At 52.3% G+C, this 21,048-nt stretch overlaps 2 protein-coding genes across 2 annotated transcripts in view; both read right to left on the reverse strand.

Annotated features, from left to right (window-relative positions):
* VPS37B (VPS37B subunit of ESCRT-I) overlaps positions 1-945 on the reverse strand; it is a 13,381-nt gene extending 12,436 nt beyond the window's left edge. Inside the window, exon 1 of the mRNA XM_057385641.1 lies at positions 801-945. Within this exon, the coding sequence (XP_057241624.1) occupies positions 801-905 (105 nt within the window). The 5' untranslated portion in view covers positions 906-945. The remainder of the gene's footprint in view (positions 1-800) is intronic.
* Positions 946-7,029: 6,084 nt separating this feature from the next.
* Positions 7,030-20,601, reverse strand: ABCB9 (ATP binding cassette subfamily B member 9). The gene is made up of 12 exons (XM_057385639.1): positions 20,512-20,601; positions 18,303-18,990; positions 17,821-17,935; positions 17,237-17,367; positions 15,995-16,200; positions 15,401-15,598; positions 13,679-13,807; positions 12,385-12,573; positions 11,680-11,853; positions 10,105-10,264; positions 9,877-10,013; positions 7,030-8,785 (listed from the first exon to the last, which is right to left on the reverse strand). Exons 2-12 carry the CDS (start codon positions 18,913-18,915, stop codon positions 8,447-8,449), a joined length of 2,391 nt encoding a protein of 796 aa, XP_057241622.1. The 5' UTR covers positions 18,916-18,990; positions 20,512-20,601; the 3' UTR covers positions 7,030-8,446.
* Positions 20,602-21,048: the final 447 nt, after the last annotated feature.

Below are 21,048 nucleotides of genomic sequence, written 5' to 3' on the forward strand. Positions count from 1 at the left end.
AAAGTTTTCATACAAATAGTTTCATCTTATTTGCTCTTATCTTACCAACAGTGAGAGTCTTTCAGGCACATCTGTGGCCAAATAAACCCAGAACAGTCTCGTATCAGAACCGTTTAACACAGTATTCATTGGCACACAGAAAAAACAGTTAGGAACAACCACAGCCAGAGGAAGAAAACAGGCTTCTATTTTGTTTTAAGAATCACAGATCCGAAAGCACGACTTAGAGCCTGATGCACTGACAAAGACACTTCAAATAGGCAAAACAAGCAGCAGAAAASCCTGACAGCCCTCGCTGCGCCCAGCATACCAACCGGGGCACACAGAAATCTCTTTCACATTGTTTTGAATTCACCCTGGCAAAATCCTTCACCACGGCCAAGGCACGAATCAAGGGCTGTACGAACGGAAAAGCTGATCCCACCTCCGGGCCGTCAGTGTCTCCTAATTCAGCGGCTGAATTCATTTTAATTTAACGTTTTCAGCCCGGCCAGCCCTCACCCCTCCTCTGGCACCCAGCGGGCACCGATCCCCCACCACGGGCCGGCGAACAAAAGGCCGGGAGGGCCGGGAGAAGGAGGGACGGGGGAGGCAGGGAAGGGGGAAGCAAGGAAAGAACCGGCAGCGTTTCCCGCAGCACCGGGGGCTCCTCACGCACCGGCAGCTCTACRGCGGGGCCGAGACCGCCCGGAGGCTCCGGAGAGCGGGGAGTCATTAACCCACCCAACACCGAGCGACACCGGGGACCCGAGGGGGGCGGCTCGAGGAGAGGCCGCGGCCGGGGAGTACAGCCCCCTCACCTCTTCCATCTCGCGGGCCATGTCCTGGAGCCGCTCCTCGTCGTCCAGCAGCGCGCTGAGCTCCTGCAGGCTGAGCGCCTCCAGGCGCCGCGCGTCCAGCGCCATCCCGGCCCCGCTGCCGGCCCCGCTCCCGCTCCCGTTCCCGTTCCCGTTCCCGCCCCAGCCCCGGACCGGAAGTGCCGCCGCGGTCTCGCCCCGGCCCGGCGGGCACCGCCCTCAGCGCCCCCTGCCGGGGGGGCGTGTCGGGGCGTACCACGGGGGCTGCGCGCCGGGAGGGGGGCGCTGCTGGACGGAACCAAAGGGGCTCGGCATGGGGGGTTGCGGTGGCTGAGCAAGGTTCGGGCTGGGGGAGCGCCCGTGAGGAGTCTGTGGAATTAAACATCTGTGAGGGATCTGTGGGTGAAGCCCCCGTCAGGGGTCTGGGGGTGAAGCCCCTGTGAGGGGTCTGGGGGTGAAGCCCCCGTGAGGGATCTGGGGGTGAATCCCCGTGAGGGGACGGTGGGTTCAAGCCCCGTAAAAGATCTGTGGGTCAAGCCCCCGTAAAAGATCTGTGGGCAAAGCCCCCGTAAAAGATCTGTGGGTAAAACCCCCGTAAAAGATCTCTGGGTGAAGCCCCCGTGAGGGGTCTGTGGGTGAAGTCCCCGTAAAAGATCTGTGGGTGAAGCCTCTGTAAAAAATCTCTGGGTGAAGCCCCCGTAAAAGTTCTGTGGGTGAAGCCCCCGTAAAAGATCTGTGGGTCAAGCCCCCGTAAAAGATCTGTGGGCAAAGCCCCCGTAAAAGATCTGTGGGTAAAGCCCCCATAAAAGATCTGTGGGTGAAGCCCCCGTAAAAAATCTCTGGGTGAAGCCCCCGTAAAAGTTCTGTGGGTGAAGCCCCCGTAAAAGATCTGTGGGTGAAGCCCCCGTGAGGGGTCTGTGGGTGAAGCCCCTCCATGGGCACAGCGCTGGGCAGAGCCCCGCACAGAGCAAGCTTTGTGTTCTACGCTCATGTGAGGCACTCGGGGCCCTCGGAGTCCCGAGGGATCGGAGTCACGGAGTCATTGAGGTTGGAAAAGACCTCTGAGATCATCGAGTCCAGCTTGTGACCGATCACCASCTTCTCTACCAGCCCAGAGCACTGAGTGCCACTTTCAGTCTGGCCTTAAAACACCTCCAGGGATGGGGCCTCCACCAATTCCCTGGGCAACGCTTTCCAATGTTTTATCACGCTTTCAGGTAACAAATTTCTCCTGATGTCCTCCCCATCCAATTCAGATGTTGTAGTGGTCACTGGGATGGCTCAGACTGTTCCATGTCCAGCTGAGCTCTCAGAGAGCCTGCACAGCCCCACCACACACAACAGCACAGAGCTCCTGCCTGGAAGTGCTGTAGCCACTCRTGGCCTCCTTTTGTTTTAAATTCCGCAGATGTATATTCGGAAGGAAAATCGGTATATTTAACTCGCATTTCCTTACCAAGTTGGGACTTGGCTAGAGTAAAGCTCAAAAGAGTGATTGCATTATTGTTCTCAAGCCTAGGCTGAATATTATTTAGGTTAAAAATAGCTAAAAATCATCTGGCTAAGCTTTGGTGCTAGGTCATTTCATTTGTCCTAAGCAACTCTTTTCTTCAACAGTGAAGGTCAATAAATAATCTGTCAAAGATCAGTTTCAGGATAAATGTAAATACTTTTGAAAAGCAATGTTGGAAAAACTGGATCAATTAAACTACCATATATTTTGTTCTTCTGATTCATATCAGTCAAGTCACCTGCCTAGTGCAGTAGGCACTGTGTGGTAACCCTTAGGAGCAGCAGCTCCCCAATTAYTGCTGCTGTTAGCAGAACTGATAAAGACAATTACGCCTGGAAATAATTAATTGTGTTAACAGAGCCTAAGTTATATGCATCACTTGGCACACATCACCTTCCTGGCTTGCTTTTGTCCCTGTGTGGGTGTGGGTGTGTGTATTATTTCCGTGTGTGTAAGACTGGAGAGAGAGCCAGAGCRAGCCATGAGCCAAGGGAGCAGGGGAGGGAATAGCCACGTGATCCTTGTCCTTCAAAGTTGATATTTTTGATCTAACTGGAAAAAAAGAAAATCCACATAGTGACAGAACCCATCTCTGATGCAATGATGTTGCAGTCACGCTCAGGAAGTGACCCAGCAGCTCCTGGCAGGACACAATGATGACGTGACAGCTTTATGGTTGTTCTTTTGTCCTGTAACTAAACTCAGCTCCCCATGCCTCTCACCCTCCTAGAAGCCCTCTTTGTCCTTTTTATCCACAGGGAATAACGACCAACAAGGTGACCCTGCTAGAGGAAGCCTTCCAGGCCTTCTGTGTGCTCCGTGCAGAGCCACTCCGCAGTCTTGGTGCAATCTGAGGGAGGTAAGGGCGCGATGTTTGCGCAGCAGGAAGCTGAGCAGAGCTTGCTGAGGGTGGGGAGGAGGTGTTTGGTGATACRGGCATGTACCATGTATCATAGCACTCACCCACCCCTGCCCACTGCAGGTATGTGCTCTGCTCCAGGTGAGTCAGCAGCTGTTCCCTGTGCACTGACATGGGTTTGCACAGTCACTTAGGCCTASCCTTGTTATTTAAAACCAGGAGATAAATGTTGTTATTTAAGACCAGGGCCCTGCCAACACCATTCCAGGCATGTACCTGTGTTTGCACATGCCCATCAGAGTTATAACCATGTGTTAAACCTGCTGTAAATCTGCACATGCAAACACACAYACACACAAATAGAGGAATTATCTGAGGGATTAGGAGAAGCCCTTTCTTCCCAGGAACACTGGTAATTTGAACTTCATACCATAACTAAATAAATAGTTTGGGGGGAGTGTGGTTTAGAAGAGATTGACTCAGCTTCATGTTGTAAATCTAGTTTTACCACTGCCTCGCTGTGTGATCCTGTGTGGAGTTCTCAGATTCCCTCAACCATGGTGCCTTTTGCTTAAAAAGAAGAATAAGAACTGCTCTGTCGCAGGTGAGAACATAACTCATTTGTGCTCAAGTACAACTTACATCGAAATACCACTTCTTGTGTAGGTGATTTGAGTTCTGGTGATGTTGGAGAGGAGTCTGCATTAAACATCTGGGATGCTTTCGAGTACTTTGGTTGGCACCTGTGTGTCATTGAGTTCTGCAGTTGTCCAGAAAAGCAACTGAGGCTGAGACATGAGATATAATTATACAAAAACAGTTACCTTCTATTTTCTATTTGGACAGGTAGGCGGTTGCCTTCCCATTCTGCAGTCTTCATGGAAAATAAAGCTTTAGTGACAGCACATCACTTGGACAGGATATGAAGCACTGCAGATAAATCAGGATTTTGGGCTACAGGGTTTATCAAATATTGCAGTGCTGCAGGCTGGGATTTATCATCGCCCCAGGCTTGGTTCCTATTTGCCTCTGCTGAAATCCTTTTGAAGGGTGACAGCATTCAAGTACATTAAAACTGTAAAGCAGGCAAAGTACAGAAGTCAGGATTTCTTATTAGAGGAGAAATGGAATAAAAAAGTTGTGAAGATTACAGGGGAAGTCATGTCATGGTGAATAAGGAGTCAGGCTCCAGTCTTGGGCAGAACTGGCAACCAGACTAGTTTAAATAAGATGTTAGATTCTTTTTTCAATTTAAACTTGATCTTGAATTTCCTTCTGTTGCCTCATATCCTTTTACGGTCAGTAGCACTACACTCATGCATATTTATTAGATTTAAACATATTTTGCAAGTCACCTTCACATCTTATTTTCTTTTCCTGGACAAACTGGTTGGTTATGTACACATTGAATTTGCAAATCTCATCTTTGGTGTATATTAACCCCTATTAGTCTTGTTGCTCAATGCACAGATAAGTTTTTGGGCTTATTTGCAATYTAACTTCCTTCTATATATTAAGCACAGCCCATACTTCTATTTAGATTTCACAATCCAGCTTCCTTCACACATGACAATGACCTGCATATTCAGCATCCTGGGAGAGAAACYCATTCTGTTTGAGAGATCAGTTCTCCTGCTGTCCAAGAGAGAGCAGAAATTAGGTGTTTATAAGGTACTCCTTCCTTTCAGGGAGCTGCAGGTGTGAGAAGAGCAGCAGGTTTATGTACCTGCACTTGTTTCCTTTGCCTTAAACTCACTGTGAGGCTGGAAAAGAAGAGGCAGGTGCTGTTTTTCCTCCCCAGACCAAACCACATCTCTGAACCCGAGCTAGAAGCACTTTCTGTTTGCTTGTGGCACTTCCAGACCTGCTGAAGGCCTAGAAAGTGCAGCCACTGAAACACACACGGTTATTTGAGGCAGAGGTTGGTGTGCCAGGAGACAAGTTGCTGGAATAAACACAGCTGTGTTTTCTCCATCACTGTGTGCTCATTTACTGGGTCAGTCAGCCACACACCCTGGCCATGCAGAGGTACAGGGTAAATCCATGTCCCCGGKGAAGCGCTGGGTCTGTAGGATCCGCTCTCAAATTTCACCTTGGACAGGGTTCTCTGTTTAAATCAAATAAAGCTGTGGTTATACCTATTGCAGGGCATGGTTAGAGTTTATTAATAGGGGAAAACAACCTGCCATCAAATGCTTAATTGCTTACAGTTCTGCCAGGACATTCTTCAAGCCATGCACCCAGGTTAAGGTTTCAGATGAACCCCCTCCGAGTTCCCTGTGAGGACTTTTCCCTTTAAAGAAAAGAAAACTTTTTATCTCCATCACTCTAATTGAGAAGCTCTTGGACTGATTTTGTTCATGTTCAATGTCAACTCTGGGCAAAGCCACAGCCACAAAATACTACAGTCCAGGRTTTCAGAGGGAACAGTGGCCTTGTTTCCAGGAGAATAGCCTGAAACACAGACAGCCACAGRCAGCCAGGCCCAAGGGATTGGGCAGCTCCAGGAAGCAGCTTGTGTTCCAGCACTGGAGCAGTTCCCACTGCTGCACCGGGTGAAGCACAGCTTTACTGCCAGCCTTAGTCTGGCTAATGGGCATCTCTGACCCTGATTTTCACTTCAAAAAGAAGTYGTGGTTGGAATGATTTAGGTAAGCAGGATTTTCTGTACAGTCCCAGGGTTTGTGCTGGAAAAAGTATCTGCATTAGATGAATTCTGCTGGATCCCTGGTGGTGTGTGGAGCKCCCACCCATCTTCCAGGGTGCATGAAAACCCTCATGGCTTTAGCACACAAGCAGTGTCACTTGTCACATGCCAACAGCACAATAAAGGTGCCCGCTCAAGCCACATGATGAGAGGCTCAGTGGAAAAGTAGCCTTGAGTTATCTGGATGCAGAAGAGAGAATCCAGCACCTGTGGCAATGAACAAAGCCAGGCCCTGTTATCAGCTTGGAYTGGTGCCACCAGCAGAGACAATCTGCTGTTCCCAATGTGCCATTTCAGTTGAAGCAGTTTGGACCTGACCTGGGAATACAATGCTGGGATTATCATCACAGCAGACTTGGGAAACAGGGTTCCCTTCCTGAAATTCAGGGTAGTTTTTGCAGCAAGCTAATTTGATTGCATTCTCCAGTTCCCTTTATGCAGGCCTGCCTGGGAGGGACACACAGGATACAATCAAATTCTCTTTCATGGCATCTCACTTACTGATGATCATTGTCCTATCAGTACTTTGCAGGGTAAGCTGGCTTCCCTAGTTCCCAGGTAAATCCAATTTGGTTTTTCCCCAGTTTTTCAATTAAGCAGAAATTAATTCCACTTCTATGAAGCGGTAGCCACATTCTGCTCCCAGGTACTGATAAAAATGCAGAATTAATCACTTGCCTGTCAGCATTGGGTGGAACCCCCAACGTCCTCATACCCACAGTGCAAATTTTCATCAAGTAGGAACTCCTGGCCATTTACTGCAGGGGTGATTAAGGAGTTCAGAGTGCCACACAGGTTCCCTGAGTAGAGGCAGGGAAGACAAAAAGAGATCTTGTTCTTCTTCTGAGGCACAGATTGTTATCATATCACAAAAGGCAGCAGCTGAAAAGATTCCAGTCAGGAAGCACTGTGCTTTGAGAACGGGTTAGACTGCCTGTCCTTCCCTGGGAGACTGACACCCAACGGGATCTGGGATGAAAATGAGTTATCCTGACTGCTTGGCTCACAGCCATGATCAGATGCTGAAGTGTTTTACATACYTCTTTCTCTGTAGGTTCCTCTTGTCATTCCCCAGAACATGTGCAAGAGCAGCTGCATTCAGCCACGGTGTCAGATGAGTGAAAACCCGGAATGCAAAAAACACCCTCAACCAGAGCRGCTCGACGTTGAGTGGCAGAGGTAGTATTTTATTTTTTTTGAGCATCCCTCCTCAAGGACACTAAATTTAGAGTTTGTAAAACATCACTAAATGAAAACAAAACATTGCCAATAACAAAAATGCAAACCTGCTGAAAAGGAAAATGCAGCAGCATTCAAGTATCAGAAAACATGAGAGCTAAAGTGCTTGAGAGAATTTCTTAACTATGCAGAGTCTGAAATCAGTGTTCCCCTAGAAATGCTRTTTTTAAAACAGCACCTGCCTGGCTGTATAGGATTTTTTACCAGTCTGTAGCAGGATAACACTACTAAGCCAGAGCCATTACCCCAAAGGGCTAGGAGCAACACATTTCTTTCTATCTCTCATACTAAAATAAGTTATATTCAAAGAAACACATTATAAAGTTCAGGCAGCTGAAGTTGGACTTCAAGGAACATGACTGTACGGATTTCYCATGCAGTGAAGTCACTAGCGTGGCCTGAAGCTGAACAAAGCTTTGGTGGGATTTATAAAGTGCTGTATTTTAGTGTTTTATGCCTGTCTTTAGTAGTGTTTTTTTCACACCAGCACCGGGGTTGTGAGTTAAAAAAAATTCTGAAGTAACAGACCAATTTTCAGTGGATGCTGGAGCCAGACAGACATTGCACAGTGCACACAGATAACGTTAAAAAACTACAAACAAATCAAACCAAAAAAAACCCAAGCCCCAAAACCTAACCCAGTTATGGTAAAACATTTCATCCTGAAAAACAAACACCCACCAAGCACCAAGAGCAAATCASAAAGTAACATCTGCCTCCCGGTCCCCTGGCTTGTCCCAGCAAGGATGGATACTACATGACACAAGCTCAGCAGCAATGGTTGGGAGCCTGAGCCTGCAGGCACTCAGTGCAAAACTCTCCCGGCATTCAGCTCCATGGGAGTGATCCAGCTTTCGCTGAAGCCAAAGGGAGCTCCCCACAGGCTTCAGCCAACTTTGGATTAGCCCCATAGATTGACAGAGGGAGCAGGACCTTGTTTTACAGTCACCGTTTTTCTATCCAGCCACAAAAGCCACCCCCTGAAATTCCTGGAGGGGTTTTCAGTCTCCCCCTCCATGCATGCATTTAACATCCATTACAGTTAATAGCAGTTACACATGCAGATCGATGGGAGAAAAGTCCCAGTCGAGAGGAGTTACTGGTAGTAAGAAAAGAAACCCAGTAGAAATGCTGAGAATTGCTAAAGACCCAGCTCCCTCGAGTAAATCCCTGTTTGGCCAGCTGGCAGGCGCCCGCCGGACCGTCCTGCAGGAAGCTCTATGTGTGTGTTTGGGTGTGCACGGGTGTGTGACGCGGGGCGAGCCAGCGGTGCCGTTCTGCCACCTCYGGCTCAGCGTCCAGGGAGCGTCCGAGCGCCGGCCAGGCCGCTCTCACTTGGGAGCTGCATTGTTGTAATCGTCCTGTACCACGGCTGGCAGGGAATGGTCTATCCTGAACTCCTTCTCCAGCCCGCCGGGCGCCTTCGCCGAATCCCCCCGCGCTGCAGGCTGGACACTGTCCGTGCCACCCCCCTCCAGCCCCAGGATCTGTCTCTGCACCAGCTTGGAATAAAGGCCTCCTTCTTCCATCAGCTCCTTGTGCGAGCCCTGCTGCACCACGCGGCCCTTGTCCAGCACAATGATGTTGTGTGCCCTCTCCACAGTGCTCAGCCTGTGAGCTATGACAAGCACCGTGTGGTTCTGCAAGTCGCCGTAAATCGCCTGCTGAATCTGTGGGGAGAAAAGGCGTTAGTGCCCAGGCACTGGGAGAACAGCAGCTTTGTGGTCTGTGTCCAGAAACCTCTGGACAGGAGATCTGTTCTGCTCTGGCTCCCTGCAGCACTACCAACACCAGTATGTCCAGCCCTGCTTCCAGCTGCAACCCAAACACCAGCTCAGTCCAGCCAGGTGAGGTATGAACACAGGTCTGATCCTGCAAGCTGGGGACTTGTTACAGCTGGGCCCCAAATTCGGAGGCCATATGGTGCTGGCAGACACTGCAGGAAGCCGATACCTGGTGAATGCAGCTGCTCAGAAAAGCAGGATTCTTTCCTGAGTGTATCAAGGCAAGGCAAGAGAGGTTTTTTTCCAGTCAAGAGACAAWAGCACTGACGTCTAAAGGCAGGCAGGTGGCCATCAGGCACATGTCACATTGACACCCCTGGGTAGCCAACACCAGCCCTGAGCTGGCATCAGGTACCACACACGTGGCTGAGGACTGGTGAGGCAKCGAGCCGCTCCAAGGTCAGACACTTGTGCTGCCCCAGCAGGATTTGTCCTCTGCGATTGGAGGCATGTCCTCAAACCACAGCCTTGAAAGGCTTCCCCTCATGTCATTGCCATCAGTGAGGCCAAACTGCTGCTGGTAGAGCTGCTTGGTATCACATCCCAGACAGTTAACCCAGTTCACTTGATCCTCAAGGCTTTTCCTGCAAGTGTGGCTTCCTYGGTGGCTCGGCTGGGATTTGAGCTCAAGCAGTCCTACTGTTCTTGCTGCAGCACCATTTTATAGGGTCTTTCTCTGTATCCTGTCCTAAAAGGCTGCACAGAGTCTCTGTATGCCAATTAATACTTTCCACACTTTAAAAATCAGCAAAGATCCCCACCTCACCAGGTCTGTCAGGCACTGGCTTCTGTGAGCATGGAATTATTCCTTTCCTGGTAGCTACAAGAGCATTGGAGGCAAATTCCTGCTAAGGAATTAGCACCTTACTCAACCCTGTGATTGCACCAAGTCAAGACCAAGCTTSACAACAGGCTGGAAACCGAAGCTGCAATCTGTCCTCCAAGCCATCTTTGGCCCAAACACTCGAGTCACTCACCGCGTGCTCACTCTCTGCATCCAATGCACTCGTGGCTTCATCCAGGATGAGGATGGGAGGGGCTCGGATCAAGGCCCTGGCAATCGCCACCCTCTGCTTCTGGCCACCTGACAGCTGAGCTCCTTTTTCACCTGCCTCTGTTGGGTCAAGGGAGAGAGGAAGGGGTCAAAATAAAAATCAAGAGCTGCCACCAAGTCCAGCTGCCAGGCCCAGCAGCAGGGTGGGTACCTGTGTGGTAGCCGTCYTGTAGCTCGGTGATGAAGCTGTGGGCGTTGGCCTTCTGGGCAGCCTGGACCACTGACTCGAAGGAGGCTGAAGTTAAGCCGTAAGAAATATTATCTGCAATAGAGCGGGCGAACAGCACGGGCTCTTGGCTCACCAGGGAGATCTGCAGGAAGCAARGGAGAGCGGGGCTCAGGAGCAGAAGGTGCACTGCACGGCATCTCAGATCATTGGTGTTTGTTCCTGCTGAGTAAGGACCAAGATCAACATATAAAAGTGTCATTAACCAAGATACAGAAGTGCTCAGTGTGAGCTTCCAGGGAGGGTGCCAATGACAGGATGCTCTGTTTGCATCATCTGCTGGAAAGGGAAAGCCATTTCACAGGAAAGAAACCTGATGCAATGMTGGCAAGTTGGTACCTGAGACGGASTTCTCCCTCCTAAACCCTGCTGTGGTTTTGCTCTAAATCTGTCATTCCCATCACTGTTTGCTTTTCCCAGAATGGAAAACCAGTTGCTGGGACAAGTCAAGCTGGAGACACCCTCTCCCAGGCCCTTACTGATTTTCCTTTCAAGGCCAGTAATCACTCTTGGGCCGTGTGAATGAGCCCTCTTGCATCTTTTAATCCCAAATGAGCAAGTTAGGGACGTAACTGTGCAATTCCTTAATTGCTTAGCAACAGTCTCCCTGTCCTGCCTTACAGCCATGGCTGCTTACTCTCACGTTCAGCTGCTTTATCAAACCCTGGATATCGGAATAGATCGAACCTTCCAAACTATTACTGAGAACTGTGTATGAAGAGAGCCAGGGAGACACGGTCACATTTTAATTGACTTCTCCCTGTGTTCTAACACCAMACCAGGCTTTCTAAACTGAAAGACTTGCTTGGCTTTTGATTTTCGCTCCRTACGGGCAAGGAATGTAAATTAGTCACAGTGACTTTGGCTTTCCAGCCTGTCTCTGATCAATTGTTTTCAGGTTTTCCTGCTGACTGCTGAGGCCATTTGCTCTGGGGGCAAACAAAGGAGGCAGTTACTTGCAGAGATGAAGGCTGATCTGTGCTGACACACAGATGAGAGCTGAGGGGCCCGGACCCCTCTCCTRGGCAAACCACCAGCCCCTCTGGTGCCCCAGCTGCTGCCAGGATCCTGAGAGGTTTAACTCCCCATTAGCTGAGAATTACTTTAAGATCTTAAGGTAGAAAGTGCTGGAGGAATGCAAAACTCTTTTTCCAAACCCAATTTAGATGATAATTAATCCAACAGTCAAAAACATATTTCTACTGTGTTGGCCAAAAAAAAAWTGCCAAACAAAACATGTTTTTTGTTCTGTTTTTGGAAGGCTTCCCCTTCACCTTCAAACCATCCTCCATCCCTTTCCCTTCCACCCCCACAAATTATCCGAATTAATTTCTGGGACCTCTTCCAGCCTCCAGCTTTCTGGACATTTCTGAGGCTGCCAGATCAAACCCAAAGCAACGTGCAACAGTGCCATGCATCCCCTCTGAGCTCTGCAGGTGATAACTGGGCTAAGCAGAACACAGGTATCATAACCAGAATACACGTATCAGTCGCTCGTACCACGGAGTGCAGGTACTTGTGATCGTACATGTTAATGGGATGCCCGTCCAGCAGCACCTGCCCGTCCTGCAGAGGGTAGAAGTTCTCCAGGATGTTGACACAGGAGCTCTTCCCACTCCCTGAAGGACCCACCAGCGCTGTCACTTTGCCRGGGTGCAGGGTGAAGGACACGTTCTGCAACAGGGATGAGAGAGCATGTTCAGATCCAGGCTTTTCCCAGCGTCCTGGGGCACTACACAAGGAAAGTAGCCAAAATCTGGCCAGAGTGACCCTCTGCCTTGGTGATGTGCCACATCAGCCATTTCTCCTGGCTCTGAGAAAGCAAAAAGCCTCCAAATTGCTTCAGATTTGCCTGCTGATATAGCAGGTCCTCTAAAAAGCGAACTGACCTCTTTAGTGCCTCCCCCCTGCCTCATGATCCCAGCCCCTCTCCCACAGAAGCAGTCTGAGGCAGCTTGGCACAAAGCCCTGTACCAYGCTGACGTTTAATGCCTGAGCAGGGGAACAAGGATTTTATTAATAAATCTCACTCCTTGTAAGGAAGGCCGGCCCTAAACACCCGCTGTTCCTTTTAATCTGTTTTCCAGCATGTGCTGAGCCTGCCTTCACACATCTCTGACACTCCCCATGGGCTGGGGTTTGGTTCCTGCCAAGATGGAGCAGCAGCACATGGAGCTGGGAGCACTCAGTGCCCTTGGGGCTCACCTGAAGGACCTGTGTGGCAGAGCGAGTGCGGTAGGAAAAGGTCACATTCCTGAATTCCACCTTCCCATCCACRTGGTCTGGGGCCAGGGAGCCGTCGTGCACCATCGTGGGCTGGCGGTCGATGAACTCAAAAACCTTCTCAGCAGCTCCCACTCCCTGCATGAGGCCGCTGTACACTGAGCCAATGGACTGGAAGGGAAGAGGCAGCAATGAGACCCTCCCATGTGATGGGGAAATCCTCAGTGCCACTCCTAAGGAGAATAGCTGAAGCATTCCCAAATCTCCTGTCATCTAACATTGACTACAGTCATCAGACACAGGGAAAAAAAAAACTATTCCTCCTCTGCTGGGCATGGAAGGGATACATGGACAATCCAGGGAAAGGGCATTTTTCAATATTAAACCCAGAGCTGCAGAAGAGTTTGTACTGCAACTGCCCCTCCCATCGGGAGGAACAAAAAGCCTCCAAACCAAACTAAATCCACACCAAAACCACATCCTGGAAAGCCCACCAGAGCCTGCAGTCAAACGAACAGATGGTGAGAGCGGGCGAGCTGCCTCCAGTTCTGCTCTGCCCCTGCAGAGAGGCTGAAGCACCAYCAAAACCACACTTGGCTGTGAGGAAACCTCGACTGGATCATTCCTGCCTGGATTAGCCAAGCTTATGCCTCTGCAAGGGGAAGGCAACCCTGGGTGGGCTCTTCCATCCCACTCACAATCCCATCTTGCTAATGTGCTGCCAACGCAGCAGCTTGCAGCCTATTCCAGGGAAAGGGGAAAAAAAAGTAATATAATTAAGTTTTTAATGAAGCCTGAAATTTAACAGGCAGCTTTGTAATCCCCTCATTCTTCATGCCAGAAAATGTGCTTGGGAGGCAGCCAGGGCTCTGCCCTTCAGCAGGACCAGCCTGACCCCTCTGGTCCCAGCTGCCTTTTTGGGGGATGAGCTGCTTCAGAAACATTCAGRTTTTGAGACAGCAGCAGGGGAGGAGTGGGGAGCAGAGGGGAGAATCAAAGAAGCTGTGTMATAGGAAAGTCAGCACTGGATCTATCRCTGCAGMKGCCCTGGGTCCTTCTGKGGTAGYCCAGAGGGTGGGGAGGCCCTGGCAYAGGATGCCCAGAGAAGCTGTGGCTGCCCCACCCATGGAAAGGTCCAAGGCCAGRCTGGATGAGACATGGTGCAGCCTGGGATAATGGAAGGTGACCCTGCCCAAGRCAGGGAGTTGGAATGAGGTGGCCTTTAARGYCCCTTCCATCCCAAACCATTCTTGATTCCCTGATRAAATGGACTCACCTCCATGCAGTCTCCCAGGACGAACTCATAAATGATGAAGGATATCAGATTTCCACTTGTCATTTGTCCGGAGATCACGAGGTGCCCACCGTAGTAAAGGATGCTGACCTGGACCACCAGGAGGGTCAGCTGAAAGCAAGAAAAAACCCCAGAATCAGCAAGGACAGCTGATATTTTGGTGTGTTTGTCATTACTCACACATCAGCCCAAACTTCGTGTGCTGACATTTATTCTTTGAGCCCTGAGCTGAGGATCCCTGACAGTGCAGCTGACAGCCCTAGGAATGAGCATGGATATGAGAAGAGAAAAACAACTCAAGTACATGGGCTGATTTAAGGAGCTGGGCATGCATCTTTCAACAAAACAAGTCCCGAGGGACTACAGCCAAGGAGGGAGAATTTATCTGAAATAACAGAGCATCTCATGAACTTCTCTCTTGGACTAAGATCCTCAAGTATAATAATCTATGTTCAAATTATCGAAGGCGTGCAGACTCCTCACCTCTAAAATAAACTTTCTGTTATACAAGTGTGATACATTTTAATTTAGAACACAAAATCAAGCCAGGAGTTAATGCAGAATATCCTTCTTGCATGTACAAGTCCCTGAAGCATAACCTCAGCTCTTGTCTGAAGCCAGTGTGGGGGGTACCACCTACTCTGGAAAGGAGACAGATCAGCTTTGATGTGACAAATACCAGCCCCTTTTATTCAGCTGGTTTTGTTCCATGCTGCCCAGGTGCTCCAAAAAGCAGCGATGCCCTGGTGCCCTGTGAGACCAGAATAGGCTGTAAATTCAYATGAACAAAAATACTGGGGGAAAAAATGCCTCCTCTATTGTTCTGCCATGATCTGACCTTAAGTGCTGTGTTCCCTTCAAGAAATATTCTACCACAGCTGAACTATCCATGGTCTTCTCTCTACGTGAGCCCTGCAGGAGCCGTTTTGGAGGGTTTTTGCCACCTTAGACTTGTCACGATCAGTGTCAACCCAGTTCGGGCTCCAGCCTCACCTGGGAGCCCAGAAATAAAGCTAAGAATGCTCCCATTTTGCTTCCAGACTTGGGAAGCCATAAAGTCTCTCACAGCTGCACAGAGGCACCATAACTCACAAACCCTTCACCAGAGACTACTTCGATCCCTGAATGTGCAGCGACAAGGGCAGCCTCACGTGAGGGTTTTGCCGACGCTGGAGAAGTCCCAAACCATCTGGTGTTAAACGATGAAAAAGCATTTTGCAGGGGAGAAAAAAAAAAAAAAGAAAGAGCCCAAAGCCAAAGCCCAGCAGCCTCCCCCTGCCACCACCCACACACGGAAAATCTCCGTTCCCGAGGAGAAGCTCAACCAACGCGGCGGCTGTTCCCCAGCCGGAGCCCCGGAGCGGAGCTGGCACAGGCACGCACTGCAGCACCACACAGGCACGGGCTTCTCCACGACCTTGAGCTCTTGTCAATTATTTCCCTGTTTGCAGGGGAAAACAGGCAGTTCCGTGGAACAATGCAACGCTGCCTCGGGGCGGGACGGGATATATTTTTTGATGGGCGAAAATAATAATCAAGAGCCCGGTGATTACTGGCAGCAGACAGCAGGGCTGGGCTCRCCCCGAGGAGTTCCCTGGAAGCGGAGGAGAACCACGTGCATGTGCCATGTGTGTTYTGGGATCCAAGGAGACTCCCCTGCTCATCCCAGCCCCACACAGGGAAGCCCCAGTGCCATCCACCTACCCCGCTGGACCAGACGTAGTAGGTGTAAGCCATGGCCTCCCGCTTGTTGAGYTTGTACACCTGCTGCAGCTTCTGCCAGTACACGTTTGCCTCCGTCTCCTCATTGGCGAAGCTGCGGACGGTCTTCATGGCTGAGATGGTCTCCTCAGCCGTGTTGTTGGCCTTGGCCAGGGCRCTCTGCACATCCTTGGAGAGCTTCTGCAGGGAGCAGAGGGAGGCAGAGGGGGCTCAGCGGGCAAGAAGCTGCCCATGGCACATCTTCCCACTCGCCCCGGGCTCTGGGACCCCACCAAGTGACTCCAAAGGGAGAGCAGAGATGGCATGAGGACAGGCAGACGCATACAGGACATTCCAGGGCCCAGCCACCTCTTCTGTCGGAGCTGACATGCTTCCACTCCTGAKCATGAAGCAAGGTAAGAGCCCAGGCTACACCTGTCTGCCCACACAGGTTTAATGCCACCTTCCTGCCCCCACTGCCAGCAGCAAAACACCCCAACATCACTCCCACCAGCTCCAAGGCCACCCAAAACTTCCTTGATGGCTTGACAGGGAGAGCAGCCCAGCAGCATGGCAATGGCAGCTGCTCCTGCCTACCTGGTAGTACTTCCCATAGACATCAGACACCAGCATGATGATGGGGAAGCCCATGAAGGTGACGAGCGAGAGCTTCCAGGAGAGGCTGAACATGAARAAGATCACGCCCGTGGCCTTCACCACGTTGCGCAGGAAGATGTTGATGTTCTGGGAGACCAGGTCRCTCACGATGGTCGTGTCCGACGTCAGGCGGGAGATGACGTCCCCTGTAGCAACGAGGGGTCGGGGAAGGGGAAAGCAGGCACGTGTCACCATGGCAGGTCACTGCCTAAGAGCGCCTCACATCCCGTGCCAGGGGCCAGATGGAGCTCCCCATCCAACCAGCTGGRGGTCTGAAGGGTGGCATGGAAGGGGGGCAACTCTCCACTGCTGTGGATGCAAAGCAGAACAGAGGAGCTTGGGCTGCTGCAAGCACAAGGGGCAGGAGATGCACCTGAAGGCACAAGTGACATCCCTGGGTCACCAAAGGTGGCTGAGGGACAGCGAAGGGAACTGTGGCAGCATCCTACACTGGAGGACAACCCACAACCACACAGTCCACAGCCTGCAGCTGACCCAAGGGACCTGAGGACATGGATTCAGCTACGGAGGGGTGAAGCTCTGGCGGTGCCTTTTGGTGGAGCTGAGTGTTACAGCCAGCAAACATCACCCTGAACTCCTAAATGCTTGGCCTGTGTTTGAGTCCAGCTGAATTCCCACGCTTTTGTGCAAGTCCAGGGTTACCCATATTTCACTTCCGGAAACATCTCTGCTGTCCTCAGCTACCAAGGCACTGTGCAGTGACTGCTAAATACAGCAACAGCCTCAAAGCTAAAAATACCACTGAGACAAAATTAAATGTGTGAAAGTTACACCACAGTGGCACGGCCTGGGACCAGGACTGGGACAGGACTGAACTGCAAGTGGGGAAAGCAACAAGCACACCCGGCAAGCTTCACACATCTGAGGRTTCKKGGCCTGGAGCAGARCTGGAGAGYGRCCCACCAAKAGGCATTGATGGGAGCAGGGAACTKGGGGTTTTGGGGGTCAGCATTCAGCTCTGGGATGATGGGTGGCAATGGGACATCCCCACGGTGGGAGGCAACCAAAAGGGAACTTTCTGCCTCTATTTCTAACCATGACCAGGCAGGTGCTGCCTCTGGCTGCCTCCAATCTGCTGTGTAACAGCCAGGCAAGCCAGGGGGAAAAAATCCAGGAAGGGATAGAGGGGTTAGAGCAAATCCAGGGGAGAGAGGAACCAACCTGTGCGATTCTCATCAAAAAAACTCATCTCCTGAGACACCAGCGACCTGAAGAGGCAGTTGCGAAGGCGGATGTTCAGTCTTGCAAAGATGAGCGTAAAAACGCCGCCCCGGACACCTGCGGCAAATGAGCTAATTGCAGATAAGAAACATTATAGAGCCATGGACACGAAACCCTCTCAGCACCACAAACATCCCCATGCTGGGCCAAGGGCCTGGGCAGTGCTGGCACCACTTATCACCCAGGGAACCAGCCCACACCTCTCCTGGGTGCCACCAGGATTGTCACAAGCTTTGTGAGGGAGAACAGCACTGCTGGAACAGCCTTTCCCAGGGAACCCATTCCCTGTGTCCATTCCTGCTCCCCCATCTCCAGCTGATGGGCATGAAGGACTACACAAAGGCCTCGTGACTGCCACCACGGATGGCCTCTCTGCATCGTGACAGCGCAGAGAATTCAAAGCACATCCCCATGGCCTGGCAATGAACTGGGGGAGTGTGTGCTTGTGCCCACCATCACCATGAACTCCTGTGGGAAAACCCCAAACTCYTCCTTGTCAGGGCCAAACCCAGCCCCTGGATTACCTTCCTATGGCGAGCAGMGACATGACCAGCACTGCCGTGGAGAAGCGATCCATGCTCTTCTGCACCACGATGCCGTCGATGGCCAGCCCTGTGTAATAGGGCAGGAAGGTCTCTCCTGCAGGACAAGCACAGCACACGGAGGTTCAGCCCCACTGCATGGGATCAGCACAGGACCTGAATTCCCAGCCACAACAGCCTGTGCACAACCCTRTCCCCAGCACAGAGATACTCAGCCATCACACACAATGCCTCAGGAYGTGCAGCCCTTAGTGGCACGTGAGGATGTTGAATTCCCAGTTTATTTCATCCCCTACTGCATCTGTYTTTGCCCCACTGCATTTTTCACCCACCCCTTGCAGCATGTGCCACCCAGCATCCCCCAAAAAAGCAATCCTARGGTGCTTCCAAGCCCCAACACCACAGCTCTGTTCCTCCTGGTGAGGATGGGAGTGCGCCACGGCCCGTCTGGTCCCTTCACTCACCCAAGGCGGCCACGAGGAGGAAGAAGGAGGCGATGCCCAGGAAGAAGGCGTCCGGCTTGGTGTAGGACAGCAGTTTATGGATGGTGGGACCTGCCGCCTCCTCCCGCTTGTCCCTCGGGGCGGCCCCATCACAGCTCTCCTCCACCTCGGCACGGGACTCGGAGCCGGGCCCCAGYGCCTCGCGGGACGAGGTGACACAGGCCAGCAGCTGCCACAGCCCGAAGGTGGCCGCCAGCGCCACGTAGGTCCAGGCAAAGAGCCCCCAGAACCAGGGGTCCCTGATGGTCTTCCGCACCTCCGAGTAGAGCAGCAGCTTCACCATCATGTAGATGCCCATGAGGAGGCAGACGACGGCGATGAAGGTCCGCGATGCCTTGAGGCGCCGGGGGCCGTAGGCCGTGTTGGTGGCCACRCCGATGGCGGCTCCCAGCAGCACACAGCTGCGGTACAGGCAGCCCCCCCAGATGTCCAGCAGAGAGTTGAAGATGTTGAAGTGCCGCAGGTCCTGCAGGACATTCCGGCCGCCCTGGCCGTGGGTGTAGAGCAGCGTGGTGACCACCACATCGGCCCCGCTGAGCGCCAGCGTGCTGGCCACCGCCTTCCAGGCRCGCATCCTCGTYGCCGGGCTGGGGGTCACTGAGGTGWGAGGGGCAGCCYTACGGGAAGGACGKGGTCATGTCAGATTCTGCTGCAGGGTGAGAAGAGGGGGATGAGGCTGTTATTCTCCTTGAGGCGAGGCAGAGAAAAGGAAGCAGGATGTGGGACAACTGTGCCAGCACCCCACCAACCCATCCTGACCCCAGACATCACTRTCTGCACCTTCCTCCACTCCCCTGCTGCGTATGCTCCAAAGTATTTAATTAAATGAGCAGCACAAAGACAAACTTCCCTCCCGGACGCCTTCACCCAGCCAGAATCCCAAAGCAGAAATCTGCACATCCCGATGGGAATCTTTGTCCCCGCTCGTGGTGGTGGCTGCGGGGCCCGCTGGGTGCTGCCATGACATCTGTGCAGCCACGTGTCCTGCGCTACAGAACCGTGTAGGTGTTAAACTCGGACAGTCATGATCCCAGACTCCCGGCCTACCCTTCCCAGRACAAAGCTGAAACCGAGCAGTCAACGCCGCGGGAAAGCAGACGGGAGAGCAGCTCAGCTTTGTAACGGGATCACCCTTATCAAAATAAGAATGTAGGTACCGCAGCTTGTCACACCCTACTGTCCCCAGCCCTCTCAGATATGGGAATTCGGGGTAGCCCACTAAAGCCGCTGTGCAGTCAGCGCGCAGTTCAATGACACAACAAAAATCCCGAGAGGAAATTAAAAAGATATTGGAATTCCACAGCTGCGTCCCGTGGGAGAGGAAGGCTCCGGGGCGGGACACTGCCGCCGCTGTCGCCGAGGGTTCTGTCCGGCAGCAACGAAGGCGGGGCAGGATCAGAATGGACATGGGAAGGGCAAAAAGCTGCACTTGCTCTAAACCGAGCGAGCCGCTCACCTRCTCCGGTGCCGTGCCCTGAGGTGCCACGCGTTGGCAAGAGGGAGGTACCTGATCCTGAAATTTGTGCTGGCTAAGCAGCCCGTGACGGTGCACAGTGCGGAAGGCACCGAACAAGGGGTGCCATGTGTCGGCCACACTCCGGCCTGGGTGACCGCAACCCCCAAAACGAATCCACCGCGAGAAGGGCAGYCCTTGGCACCGGACAAGCTGCGCCCTTGGGCGAGAGCTGCTCKGTGGTCGGGCAAGTGGGATTAAAAAACTAAAAAGCGGAGGGAAACAGGGCAGAGGTTGCAATTTGAGGAAGCACGGGGGGTTATGGAGTGGGTGGGGAAGGAAGGATGGAGGCAAAGCAGAGCAGCGATGCCAGGGAGGAGCAGGACACGCTTCCCAGGGTGCTCGCTGCTGCCATCCGCTGCAAAGCTGCGCGGATCCGGCCCGCTGGAGAAGGAGGAGGAGAAGGAGGCGGAGGAGGAGTAGGAGGCAGCCACCGCAGCTCCCCACCACCCGCAGCCGTGTGTCCCCAGCTCCCGAGCTGGAGCCGCCCAAGGTTCCCCGACGCATCCCGTCTTCCCCCCCGGAGCAGAATGTCCCGAGAGGGGGAGACGCCCGGGACGGGCCGTGCCCGCCCTACCCCGGACAGACACCCACACACGGCTCCCCCCTTGAGAGCGCASGGGCAGCTCAGCCCCGGCCCGCCCGGACGGCTCTTACCGGCGGCGGGATCAGGGATCGGCGGGATCAGCCCGCTCCGACCCGGCGGCGGCGGCGCGTCCCGGGAACAAGGTCGGTGCTGGGCGTGGCCCTCCCGTGACCACGCCCACATGACCACGCCCTCTCCTGCGGCGCGAACCCGGCCCCGCCCACGGCCCAACCGGGGACCCCCAAATTGGGGATTCGAGGGGGRGATCCCTGGTGCCCCCCGCTCCGCCCTGCCCCGACGCTGCAAATGCAGTCCCGTATCTCTCCCCACCTTAGAAGGTTTTTTATCCTCCCCRAATAGAAATGTTTAAATTTTAAAAATTATTTTATTGGTTCTATCTCATTTCTGCAGTAAAGAGGGAAAATACAACACAGGATTTGGCTGAAAAGCAACCGAGAAAAGGGCTCCGAATCATATTTTAAATTAATCCTTAAAGGGGGACTTGACAAGGGTTTAATCAACCCCTTACACAGAAGGATCCACTTTCAAGAAATGCAGCTTGTAAATTACTTTTGCCCTTCACCTCCCACTCCAACTCTGAAGGAAGG

This window comes from Malurus melanocephalus, unplaced genomic scaffold (genome assembly GCF_030028575.1).
Source record: "Malurus melanocephalus ecotype Western Australia unplaced genomic scaffold, MMel_1.1 scaffold_849, whole genome shotgun sequence".
In the NCBI taxonomy this organism is placed as follows: Eukaryota; Metazoa; Chordata; class Aves; order Passeriformes; family Maluridae; genus Malurus; species Malurus melanocephalus.